At 40.6% G+C, this 13,811-nt stretch overlaps 1 protein-coding gene across 12 annotated transcripts in view; it reads left to right on the top strand.

Moving 5' to 3' along the window:
- DGKI (diacylglycerol kinase iota) overlaps positions 1-13,811 on the top strand; it is a 449,436-nt gene that overhangs the window by 239,254 nt on the left and 196,371 nt on the right. For all 12 annotated transcript variants that reach the window (XM_019452873.2, XM_019452870.2, XM_019452874.2 and 9 more), the window contains 3 exons: positions 638-720; positions 2,918-2,978; positions 13,117-13,230. In XM_019452873.2, coding sequence (XP_019308418.2) covers positions 638-720; positions 2,918-2,978; positions 13,117-13,230 — 258 coding nt within the window. The remainder of the gene's footprint in view (positions 1-637; positions 721-2,917; positions 2,979-13,116; positions 13,231-13,811) is intronic.

Here is a 13,811-nt window from a genome sequence, read left to right as displayed (position 1 = left end):
ATTTTTTTTTTTTTAATGTTTATTTATTGTTGAGAGAGACAGAGACAGAATGAGAGTTGGTTGGGGCAGAGAGAGAGGGAGGCACAGAATCTGAAGCAGGCTCCAGGCTCCGAGCTGTCAGCACAGAGCCTGATGCGGGGCTCGAACTCACAAGCTGTGAGACCATGACCTGAGCCAAAGTTGGCACTCAACCGACTGAGCCACCCAGGCGCCCCTAAAGCCCCTGATTTTAACTACTACTTTATACTGTTTATAATTAGGTGGTATTTTAGATAAGAGGACTTATTTTTATTTTTTTTTAATTTACTAAAAATATTCTTTTTAATGTTTATTTATTTTTGAGAGGGAAAGAGACAGACAGAGCATGAGTGGAGGAGGGCAGAAAGAGAGGGAGACACAGAATCCAATGCAGGCTCCAGGCCCTGAGCTGTTAGCACAGAGCCCGATGCGGAGATCGAACTCACAAACTGTGAGATCATGACTTGAGCCAAAGTCAGACTCTTAACCACCTGAGCCACCTAGGTGCCCCCATTTTTATTTATTTATTTACTTATTTTTAAATCTTTATTTTTTAAATGATCGGCTCATATTTGGAAGTTTCTGCCTATTGCCTTTTTTTTTCTTTTTTTTCTTACAGGGAACCAAAGTCCTGCAGATGTTCATGTGGTACCTGAATCCACGACAGGTCTTTGATCTATCTCAGGAAGGGCCAAAAGATGCGTAAGTCTGGAAATAATCCCCCATGATCCATACTGCTTTGGGCAAGCGAGAAGGACTTCTGCTGTGGAGTCAAGCTTCATTATTAGATTGCCTTGTGAAATATTTTCTGACCATCCCTCATTTATTTTCTCACCTGTATTCCTCTCCCTTAAAACTTCATCTGATGTTTCTCCTCCTACTCTTCATTGTGTAATTCCCTTCAAAACCAGCTACTTTGTTGTCAACTCAGGGCATACTTCTAGTGTGTTTGCTGCTTATGTACATGCACCTAGAGATTATTTACACGTCTGCATTGAGAAAAGATTTGTCCTTTTTCTATGTATGCACCTACAACTTTAGTGATGTACGTTAGTAAGAACGTAAGTATATCTTTGGAGAGTGGCCATATTTGTTTATGAGTATGTTCGTGTATGTAAATTACAGGTTGTGCATGTGCATCAGTGTCTATTTGAGACAGATTACTTGATTATGCCTATTGATTCTACACCAGAGTGGGAAGACATTGTAATTCCCGCTCAATCCCTTTTCCAAACTTCTCAGAAATTTCATTCTATTTTTGTTAGAAACATTGAAAATAAAGTTTAGCCATAGGTAACAGGTATCCTGTATCTTCCCTTTGGTGATGGTGATGGGGTACATGATGGGAAAGAACAGGGCTCTTTCTGCTACTGTCTGATTCCCTTTTCAAAACCCATGTATTGGGGTTCCTGGGTGGCTTATTCAGTTAAGCGTCCCGACTTCAGCTCAGGTCATGATCTCACGGTTCATGAGTTCAAGGCCCATGATGGGCTCTGTGCTGACAGCTCAGAGCCTGGAGCCTGCTTCAGATTCTGTGTCTCCCTCTCTGCCCCTCCCCCACTTGTGCGTGTGCGCTCTCTCTCTCTCTCTCTCTCTCTCTCTCTCTCTCTCTCAAATAAACATTAAAAAAAAAATGAAAAAAACCCCATGTATTAAGATAGTTTGGATGTCATCTGGGAAACATTAGAACTTAAGGGATACTAATTATTTTTGAATAAGTAGCAATATCAGAGGCAAAGAAACATCAAGTCAGATAATTTCTAGAGAAATAATATTCCTGTGTAAAATGGAAAGTTGTATATTTGAAGCATTCAGGAGAACATTACATATAAAAATTAATTTCTCCTGTCATTCTTTTAATCTGTGAACTTCTTTGCCACTAGAGTTCGCTATAAAACTTCTGTATTTTTTTCTGTATTTCGATGGACTCAGGCATATCTGTTACCTTGGCGTCTGCCCCGTCAGAAGGGCAAAATCGTGAAATCTTACCACTTTGGTTACACTTTAGGTAGAGACTTCATAGATCATCATGAAGAATGTGACCAGATAGGAGATATTTTCAGAAAAAAACAAAACAAAACAAAACAAAACCAAACCAAGATTTACAAGGTGATGTCTTCTAGAACAGAGGCGTTTAATCGCTTTGCTTAAGCAAATGTTTTAGCCAGGGGGTGGGGTGGGGGTCTAATTGTATTTTCTCAAGAGCCAACATGAAAAATGATCTAACTTTAAGCAGACAAATTTTAAATAAAGAGAAGTCAGTAAGTCTTCCCTCTTTGGGCCGAGGAGTATAAATTTGGTTCTCTCTCTGAAGAGAGAGAGCTGGGATTGTAGGTGTGGTCATGTTACTAGTAGGTATCCTCCCAGCACCCTGTCTCTCTGAAAAGGTTTACTGGGATTAAGTGTAGAAAGTAGAAGGTTTCAAGAAGGTTTCTACTTTCTGTTTGTTTCAAAAAAAAAAAAAAAACAAAAAAAACAATCCAGGAAAAGCTTATAAAGTATGAGGAGGAGACATACAATCAGCATTGACTATTGATTCATGATGATTTCCTTTGAGAAAGGAGGGAAGGGTATGATGGGAAAAGAAAAGGAAGTCGAAACTAACTAGGGAAACGACATGAGTTGATGCATTAATAGCGATTGTGGGAAATGAAACCCTGGGACATCCTGAAATCCCATTCCAATGTCAGCCATTTAAAAATTGACTTTTGCTGCCAACTTCTGATGCAGTTGTTGGGGTCTCTTCCCTCGTGATGACTTGGTAACTAGTTTTGACGACATTACATTGATTATACATTTTCTCCAGTGGATATCCCAGAGCCCTCTTGTGCCCTGGGTTTTCTCTCTGCGATGGCCAGTGATGTGCTCGTGTTTAATTTGTCTTCTATCTCCTCTACAGGCTTGAGTTATACAGGAAGGTACCAAATCTGCGAATTCTGGCCTGTGGCGGGGATGGAACGGTAGGTCCTTGAAATAGAATCCAGTTGTCTCCTTTATTTCTTCCATCTTTCTTTTGTTTTCCCTATGACAGTTCTCCTTATTTATTCCCACCTCACCTCTTTCCAGTCCCCTAAAACATAGGTCTCTGTCATGTGAAGCATAGCCCATAAAGGGTTATAAGAGACTTGATTATTGTTCTCATGGATTCATACTTGGTCTTAGTAAATTATGTTTTACTCCCTCAGCTTGACTATATCCTTTCCTATTCCACAAGGTAAGGATGTGGTCGTATTATTAGAATGAAGGTTATAGATGACTAGATTCTTTAAAAAAAAACCCTTATTTAATTTGTTCTTAATTGGTCACAATTAAGGAGAAGTATATGGACAAAATTATTGTCTTCATTCTTTTACAAGTGGAAATAGAACTTAAAATGCTGACATTGGTTTGCCTTAAAGATCATTGATTGGTATCCTTTGTATTCATTTTTGAAGAAAAGATGGAATTGGGCTGAAGTTTAATATTGTCACATTTTCCTCTCTTTGCCTCATCTGTCTCTCCATTTGCCCTCTACTTACGTTGGTATATTTAGCAAAGGCAAAGAATTGAGAACCATGACATTTAGATGCTGCTGTCCAGTGTCTTTTTCTTCTGTATTTGGAGTCTGCTCTCCCAGGATCTAGGATTTTATTATGAACTCTCTTTGACTTTTCTCTAATCTCCCTAATTAGAATGTTTTATTCTCAAAGGTAGCAACAAAATCTTCTAACTCTTTCTCATAGCAAGTGAGCACTTAATGTAGCATTGGATACATATTATGCACCGGTAAATGCAACTGGGGAAAAAAATAGAAGTGTTTCCACCGGTCCCTTAAGTTACTCCATGGAGAAGAAAACATTTTGCAGTTGGGAAAACAATGTTTACTGTTTGTTAAGATTCACAATACACATTATTAGCTTATAAAATTCAATGTAAACTCTTATAGCTGAGAAGCCAAACCTATTTCACTTTGTTTAACCCAGCGTTGTCCAAAATTATTTGACCAGGGAATTTTTTTCTGCTACAATACCCAATTAAATTTCAAGCATTTGTAGTGTTCTAGGGAAATATACTTAGGGATGGGCTGCTGTGAAAATTTCCCAACCTTTTTTAGTAGAATTATATCCAAACAAATCCTCTGAGGAGATAACATATATGTGTATACATATATGCATATATATATATATATATATATATGCATATATATCACATCATATATATGATAATACACATTAATTGATGTGTCTGATATAATATACATTGGATACATATATAGTGTGTATTTATATACATATATACATTCATTTAATTTATTACATTTCACTTACACACACATCGTGTTCTTCTTAGCTCAGTGTGTCTTTTATAGATACAATAAATATATATTATGTTTAACGTACATGCACACATATTCCTAGCTCAGCTGTCCCCAGATAGTTATCTTAATTAAAGTATAAACTTATTGTGACCCTTTACTATAGTGCTCTTCCTTGTTTTAGAATCTCCTTGTCTTCCTATATGACTTCAGTATTTGCGCCCATCTTTTTTCCCTCTCTAAATCTCAGTGACAGCAGCAGACCAGGTGCTATCCTGAATTCATAGTTCTTATCCTTTTTTAACCTACGTGTCCGTGACCTCAAATCCACATCCCCTTCCTATTCCATCTCTAAATCTTGAGCTTTACCATTGATCGAGCACCACGCCTTCCAAACTTCTCCCATCATCGCCGAGCCTTGTGGCACCTTGCTCTCGCTTCTCCTTTCTTGTCCCTTTCCTCTACTCAGCGGGTTTGTGTAGGAAGGACATTCTAGGCTGTATGGTTTGAGGCATTCCCTGCAACTAGAGAAGGATTTGGAAACCTGGGGTTTTAAAGCCTAAAGGACAAGGACAAGAGAGCCAAGTCCGGACATTTGTGAAAGAACTGCAGTTAGGGAGTCCGGGCCAAAGTTCAAAAGGAAAATGGAAAAAACAGACGTAGAAAAGACCACCCGTAGTTCATTCTGTCAAGAAAAAAACCAAATAAAAAAAAAAACACAAAGGAGTTTCAAAGAAGGAGGCAGTGGTTATATCCTGGAGGAGAGACTGCAGAATTATCATTGATTTTGGAGACTAGGGTGTCACTAGTGGTTTTCAAGAAGCTTATCTGGGACAAAACCAGAATGATGAGCAAATGAGACTTGGGAGATTGCTAATGGATCCTGAAGACCAGGCCCGATTACAGTGTTGAATATCTGTGAATACGCCCTTGTGCCATTAATAACACCTTTTGACATGAAGACTGTCTGGTTCTCCTACTTAGCCTGTCTTTCCTAGCATCCTTTCTTTAAATACGCCATAATTAATAGGTGCTTCACAAGGCTAGATACTACTTTTATGTTCCAGGTAGGTTTTCCTCCTAGGGACCACATCTATGTTCCTGACTTCATTTTTCACATCCTTCCACGTAACTCACAAATGCACTAGATGTTTACCCTCGGTCCCTTGCAACAGGCACGCCCCAAGGAAAGTAGTAGAGTTACCTTAGAGCCGGTAAATTACTTTAATGCCCAAAGGGAAAGTAGCCCATTTACCTTAGAATTGGTGCATGCTTTTGTGTTAATTATTTTCTCAATAGTAACCTCTGTACTTTAATCACTCAGGATCAAAACTCTGTGTATCTTGTACCTTACGCAAGACCAAGTTTTAGTTTACTTTACTTGGTTAAAATGGATGTTTTGTGAAAGATGCATGGAATTTGAAATATTTTTTCTAGGTCAGTGATTGATACTTTTAATTTTATTAGTTTAGAATATGAAACTTTAAATTTTGAGTGGGGACAGAGTTTATATATAAAGACAAGGCCTCCTGATGGATTTATGAAGAAAGATTGCTGGCTTTAGGCAAGTGAAGAATGGTTCCTGAGAGTGTCAGGTATACATTTGACTTAAGGCACTCAGCCTTTACTCAGTGAGCATATCTATCACCATAAGCCGTCAGAATTCTGTCAGTGCAGTGACAAGGTTCCAGGGAGAATCAGGAATGGAATTTCTTTTGACTGATTAGGAGGGGGGTGTATTAACCCTTAACTGCATCAGTTTGTGCACAAAATATTAACGTATAGATGTCTTGCATTGATTTGGAAACAATTACCTTTTTTTATTAAAAAAAATTTTTTTAACGTTTATTTAGTTTTGAGAGACAGAGCACGAACAGGGGAGGGGCAGAGAGGGAGACACAGAATCTGAAGCAGGCTCCAGGTTCTGAGCTGTCAGCACAGAGCCCTATGTAGGGCTCGAACTCATGAACCCCGAGATCATGACCTGAGCCAAAGTCGGACACTCAACCAGCTGAGCCACCCGGGCGCCCCAGTTTGGAAACAAGTTCTTAGGCTTCAGTACTCCTTTTGTGTTGCTCTGCCTCCTTGCACTTTTAAATAGCCCATCTTCCTGCATTCCACTTGAAGGCAGAAGACCCTGTTGGGTGCCTGTATTTCCGTCACTTTCAGCAGGTTCCTTACCCTCCTTTGAGACCTTCTAAACCTGCAAGGGGATACATTTGCATCCCTAAGGGTCTTCATAGCTGTAGCATTACAATAGCATAGACCATTGCTGTTCAAGAGAACTACAATACAAGCCACATTTTTAAGTTTTCTAGAAGGTACTTAAAGTCAGAAGCAGGTGAAATTAATTTTATACTACATTTTATTTAAGCGAGTATCTCCAAAATATTATCACTTCAACATGCAGTCCTAGAAGAATCACTCATGAGATTATTTTATATTCTATTTGCGCTGTCTCCAAAATCCAGCATCTATTTTGACTTAGAGCCCCTCCGGTTTGTAGTAGGCACATTCTTGTGCCCAGTCGCCGCATGTGGCCAGTGGATGCTGCAGGGGACAGTACAAATGTCATCTTTTTGTAACTGGTTAGCATAATCCTAAGGCTGTCACATGGTTGTCACATCTTCTCAAGGCCCTAGGAAAACTCCCCTAACTCAAGAATGATCTCAGACCCTCGTGTTTGTCAACCAGCTGCTCTTGGGTTATGCAGTAAATTTGTATTTTTTCCCTTCCTTGGGCACATCTCTACCTGTCCAGCTCCCCGTAGCTGTCATTTTGCTCGAATAGTGAAGGGCACGTGGACCAAGAGCCTAGAGGCGCCCGTGCCCTCCCCTCCTTATGGCTCCTTACGGTGCAGTGTGGTCCCTACCTGTCTGACCTCTGACCTCGATAACGGGGCTGGAACAGCAGGTCCACCTTTAACCGCCTTGCCCTCTTTCCGGAGGCCTGGAGTTAAACTCTGTAGCCAGCTCCTTCATGCTTATTTCTTGATCAGTTGGCTTCCCTAGATGAAGATACACCCTAAACAGAAGGCACTTCCTTGCTGGACTTTGTGCAGCCACAGCAGGGAAGAAAGTACTGTTTCCCTTTAAGTGATAGTGCCAAGCACATCATCCCAAACCCCTTTTCTCCCGAAGTGCTAGCCTAGCTATATCCCTCCCCCACCCATTTCTCTCACCTTCTGTCTTGATTTCTTTAGGGCTGATTTTAAACAGTGATTTTCATATATTTTTATTTGAAAAATGTATGTTAATTCATTTTTTTGAGAGAAAAAGAGAGCGAGAGAGCATGTGTGTGCACACAAGTGGGAGAGGGACACAGAGAAGGAGAGACAGAATCCCAAGCAGGCTCTGTACCATCAGAGCAGAGCCCGAGAAGGGGCTCAAACCCATGAACTATGAGATCATGACCTGAGCTGAGATCAAAGTCAGACGGTCAACCAACTGTGACACCCAGGTGCTCCTTAAACAGTTCTTTTTAACACATGATGACCTAAAAACTATTAAGTACAAGTATAAATGAAAACATCAGAAGAATCCTAATGTACATACTAGAAAGGGACACCCAGTCGTTAAATGCCGTCTTGATGATCTTTCAGTTCAGAAATGTTCTACGTCTTTTGATTTCTCAACATGCACATCCTTCGCTTTTTGCCAGCATATGAGGAACTACGTGTATTGGGTCTGTTCGAAAAAAATGTCAATTCACTGTTCTTGCCACCCCTCAGCCACCTCTGATGTTAGTACCTTGCAGAATGAAAATATTGCTCGCAGTGCACTGGGGACACATGCAGTGACAGAGCATAGTGTGGACAGGGGTGGCAGCATTGGCCAGCTGTGGGGACAGTACTGTGGGGCTGCTCAGGGACAGATCCCAGGACCGTGCTGTTTCAGATCCCTCAGCCCTGCTCCTCCTAACACAAAGGCAGGAAAGAACCTTGCAAACTCAGAAATGATTTCACCCAATCTGGATAGTTTTCTTCAGCTGTGGTGGAAAATATGCCAAGTGCTGTTTTGCAATTAATTAAATATAACTGAAGGAGTGCTGGATGAGCCGGTGGAGATGATTTGGTGGAAATGTGATAGCCTAGCAAACATAATCCCTGCTAAGAACCTGAAGCCTGGACTTCCAGAAGGAACAGGTTGCTGGTAAGCGAGAGGCCCCAAGAACAGCTTTGGGCCTGAAGATCCTTTGTATAATTCTGCTTTTATAAGGACAGATACAGATTATTACTCAAGGTCTTTTCTGTCTCCTGCTATTGTAAGTGTATTTGTTTTCTCTCTCTCTCTCTCTCTCTCTCTCTCTCTCTCTCTCTGTCTCTCTGTCTCTCTGTCTCTCTGTCTCTCTCTCCCATCCCTTCCTCTTTTGTAGCACCTCTCTGCTTCAGTACAGCTTGGCTTTTCTGTCTTTGATAGTGTGTGAAAGACTTTGTGATTGATGGCAGTCAAAGGTGGGATTGATTTGTGAACTTGAGGTTCAGCGTTAAGCGGAGAAAAAGGAAGAGGGCATTTTGCTTCTAGGAAACTGGGCCTTCATAGAGGAAGTGAAGAGGAAGAAAAATAAAGCCTAATCACAGCAGCTAATGTTAATTAAGCATCTCCTATTTGCCAAGATAAGAAATGTCTACATGGTGTTTAACTGATAACATACCCCTAACAGGCTTGAGAGACAGATGAGAGAACTTGGAGTGACGGAGTCACTTGCTTAAACTCACCCAGCCCATGTATGATGGAGCGGGGTTCACTGAGCTCTGTCTCCCTACACCCTACGTTCTGTTGCCTTTTGGGGAAGCTGCTGTTGAGTAATGTGGCTCTTGGATGAGAAACGCTATTGAGGACTATGAGAAAAGATCCAGACCCTCTTCTGCTAAAAGAACTATTAGCCTACTGGTGGCACTTAAAAGAACTTCATGACACATCTTGGTTATGAAAGGCAGGTGACATTTGATGGCCCTAAGGTTAGGTAATAATGGGTTACTAAACCTACCTGGTTGTATTCAGAAGAAAATATTTGGCTATTGGAAAAAGAAAGTAGAATGTATTTATGCAATTCTTGATCAAGGGAGATAAGTAGCTGCCCATCCCTCTTTTTAAATCATGTTTATCTAATTTTGAGAGAGAGAGAGCACGCGAGCCAGGGAAGGTCAGAGAGAGACAGGGCAGAGGATCTGAGCCTCTGTGCTGACAGCAGCAAGCCTGATGTGGGGCTTGAACTCATGAACTGTGAGATCATGACCTGAGCCAAAGTCAGACGCTTAATCAACTGAGCCACCGAGGCACTCTTACATTTATGCAGTTCTTAAATCATTTAATAAGAAAGGGGGAGATCCTTTAATTCAAATCAGTTATACATTTTCCTCTTCTGTTTAGGGCAAGTGTGAGAGAAAAGGAGATGGTGAGAAATCCAGGGGACCTGAGGGCTCCTGCCATTCTGAGGAACTATATCACAGTATGGTGTCGATTCTTGGCAACTTTTTTTGAGAAAACAGGAACAGCTTAAGAAGATTTGAATGAACGCTGTTATACCGATTAAAGAATTATTAGAAGATACCCCATCAGGGGCACCTGGGTAGTTCAGTCAGTTCAGTGTCCAACTCATGGTTCATGAGATCAAGTCCTGTGTCAGGCTCTGGGCTGGCAGTGCTGGGCTTGCTTGGGGTTTCTCTCTCTCTCTCTCTCTCTCTCTCTCTCTCTCTCTCAAAATAAATAAATAAACATTAAAAAATTCTTTAAGAAGATACCCCATCAATTCATGGAAATTACAGGACACTCATTTCAGTTATTTGAAAAGTATTTGTATTTCACACACTGTGGACTGATCCTTCCTATTCCCGTCCATCTTGGTATTAGTGTTCTTCCTGCGATTTAGAATTTTTCTTTGCAGGGTCCTCTTCAGAGGAAGTTATTTTGTTGTGTTTGGTCTTTCCCTTTTCTTTCTCTGCATCCTATCACTATCCCTTCCTAGTCCTTTGCATGGTCTCCAGCACTCTGAGACTCGAGTGGGTTTTCCTTAGATGACTAAGGCACCCATCCTGAGGAGGTGTTGGATGTTTGAGGTACATCAGCAAGCCAGGGGGAAGGTGAGCCCACTGCTGGCGGCTTTCTCCCTCCAGCTGCAAGGGGTCTCCCTGTCTTTGGGCTGTGGCCTCAGGCAGGGGTTCTCACATTCTTTTCCAGCCTCTCTCCCGCTGGCCAAGAGGGACCCTTATTCATACATGGCCCCCTGTCAGGAGGGGTGAACTTCTACTCCCTGTTATCAGACAGAAGCCAAACTCCTGGCTTCATCTGCTTGCCATTTTGTGTTTGCTTTGCTTCTGGTCCCTGAGGATTTATTTTTCCTATCGTTGGTGTCTGGAGTGCATTGGGTATCGGAAATGTGAACACATGACATTATCCCAACAAGAAAAGAGAGACCTGTTTCAACTATGCATAAGAAACGAATTTCCAATTTAAATCTACCTGAAAGAAAGTAGACAGATTTGTGAGTACAGTTCATAAGGGGGAGACACAGTGATCATCTCTTAGAAAAGTTGTAAAGAGATTGCCTTCTTTATATGGGATGTTGAGTTCGAATTTCTAGAGTTCCATTGCATTTCTGAGTCTCTAGTTCTCAGGGCTATTTGCATCTGCAATCAGTGACCCCCGATTGTTGGGATTTCTGAGTTTTCATGTCTTGTAGTTTACTAGAGGGATCTGCTTCTACTGTGTGTAGTTTGTGCACAGGTAGCTGAGCAAGAACGGTATCTAGCATAGTCATCAGATCTATTTTAGCATCTGACTCTTTTTCCCCTTACACTTCATTAGCAAGCTTTGTTTGTACTGTGTGTAAGACAACTAAGAAAGTGTTAGGTCAGAACCTAAGAAGTTGTCTGGGAGGGAATTGCCCAGGGAGTGGAGGGATTTTTGGACACTTCTTTAGATCTGGATTTTTAGTTCATCATATTGGGTGAACACGGGGGTATGCCTTTCTAGAAGGTAAGCACAATTTCAGGCTTCTTGATGGACGGTCAAGTTTTACATCCTGGAAGGAATACTGTGGTAGTGAAAGGATTTTAGATGGAGTCAAGAGACCTGATAAGATCATGACATTGACACTCCTAATTATCTAGTCTTGAGCAAATTGCTTGACCTCTTTGCACCTCAGTTAATAAATCTGCAAATTAACTGAATTGGTTTGAGCAATTTCTAAGGTTTCTCCAGTATTCCAGAGATTCCAAAAGTATATGCCTCTGTCTTCAGCATGGTCAGGCCCTATCTGGAACAGGGTTTGGGTCTTTACTGAAAGGCTCTCTGTCCCAGAGTGGCTAAGAGGTCAGCCTTGGGGTTTAGCATACCTAATTTTGAATGCGATCTGTACTACATAAATGGTATGATATTACCATAGTAATGGTATGATATTACCAAGTTTTGGCCTCCTTATCTATTACATGGAGATGAGACTTCTACCTACCTTACAGAGTCATTTTGAAGTTTAATAATAAGAGAACTTTGCTCAGAAGTCAGCACATGGAAAGCAGTGATTGTTTCTGTCCTTGTTCCTTGTAAGCTCCTTGGGAGCAGGCATCCAGTCTAACTTACCTTGTTCCAGCTCATTCATCTTATTTCAGTTGCTTAGTTCTGTGTTTTATATGTAGTGTGCACTACATATACTGTTAAAGTACTATTAAAAAAAATAAAATAGGACTCATACAAATGTAGAATGAATGCATGTCAAATTTATTTAGTTCTTTGACGAAGAGCTTAGCTCAAATTTATTTAGCTCCTCGCATCCACCAAGATGATAGAGTTGACTTATTGGAGAAGTAGAGGGAAAGGATTATGTAGTTTATTCCAAAACAATTTTTCTAAATGTGAGATAAAATCAGTTTATGGCCATATGGGGGAATAAAACCATAACCTTTAACATAATCTTCTATTCTCGATCTTTGTGTATCCACAGGACAGAAATATTCCAGTTAGCCTACAGTTATAAAGTTCTTAGGCCTGTAAAATGCCACCTTAGTAGGACTTTGTGAGGATATGCAAGTTTCTTTTTGCCATTTCCAGGTTTTGGGTAATTATTCTAAATAGTTATAAGACCAAACCTAAAGTATTATTTATCTTAGAAAAAGATTAAATGGGAATATGATTCTAGTATATAAGTATCTATTTTCTGCCTGAACTTATAATAAGTACTAGGACCATGCATAATTATGTTTTCATAATGTTTCATTACAGAGAATATGGGGATCATTAGGAAAATGCTACTAATTTCTAAGATGGTGTTATGGAGGGTAACCATTTAATTAGTGCTTTCATAGACCATATTAAGGGCTTTATATGCATTTTAGTTTAATCTGTAAACAGTCTTGTGAGGTAGGCATTATCTCCATTTTGAAAATCAGGTAAATAAATCTCAGTGAGGTTAAATAATTTAATCAAGATGATGTAGCGAGTGTGACCAAAATTGAAATTCAGTCTGATTGTAAGTCTTGTATTGTCTCCAATGCCTATATTGTAAACCTCCCCAGATTTTAAACTGGTCTAAATTTGAAGGTAGATCTCAAGTTAAACATACAGATGAGTGGGTCCAGTTTTGCTTATATGACAGCATAAACAAAATGGTCCTTCTCCCTTTAGGGACTCACCATTTTGAAACTGTTTGAGATAAGTGGTCTGTTTCTTGACTACCAGATTAAATCGTACATATTTTAAAGAAAAGTCAAACTATATCGTTTGCTTTTTAAAGCTTCCTTCTCTCAGGTTGTCTTTGTAACTTACCTATCTTTCTCATATCTCTTCTGGCCCCCGAAATGTCTGTAGGTGGGCTGGATCCTTTCTATTCTGGATGAACTGCAACTGAGCCCTCAGCCTCCCGTCGGGGTCCTTCCACTGGGAACTGGGAACGACCTGGCTCGAACTCTCAACTGGGGAGGGGTAAGAACTGTTCCCAGGGACCACCCATACCATCAAGCAGGGGGGTCCCTGAATCCACAGATGTTCTAACGGGAAGGGAATATGCTACTGTTGTCCAAAGAATAAGTTAGAATGGAGAATTAGGGTGCCCCTGCTTCATGGTTTTATCTGGGACCTTCTTCAGTTCAAATTTAGAATCATCTAGAGAAGAAAGTATGGTATAAAAAGTGGGGGTTGGTACACAGGCCTGGGGCTTCTTGAGGTATCCATTGAAAGGTGGTGGGTGGGTTGGCCTCAAGTCTTTATGTAAAACAAGCACACGGACCTGAATTGATCCTGACCCTCAGTCTTGGCCAGAAGAGCAAATCTGGTTCAGATTACAGTCCTTTGTTTAAGAGAGTTACGGGTTTTATTGAGCATTTTGTTTTTCTGCTTGGTGTTATCATGGCTTTGTGAAACAGATAGCCAACTGTCCTTCCCACCATACAGCCAACTTTAGTTAAGCTTAGTGGAAGAAGTTTACCTGTCACTCACCAGCTCTTTTATTAACATTTTTACAGTGTTAAGATAGTAAGGAGGCACAATATGCTAACATATGCAGC

This window comes from Panthera pardus, unplaced genomic scaffold (assembly GCF_024362965.1).
Source record: "Panthera pardus isolate Hobbes unplaced genomic scaffold, ASM2436296v1 HiC_scaffold_8, whole genome shotgun sequence".
In the NCBI taxonomy this organism is placed as follows: domain Eukaryota; kingdom Metazoa; phylum Chordata; class Mammalia; order Carnivora; family Felidae; genus Panthera; species Panthera pardus.
The sequence above is the reverse complement of the archived record's forward strand: the minus strand, read 5'-3'. Positions and strand labels throughout refer to the sequence as shown.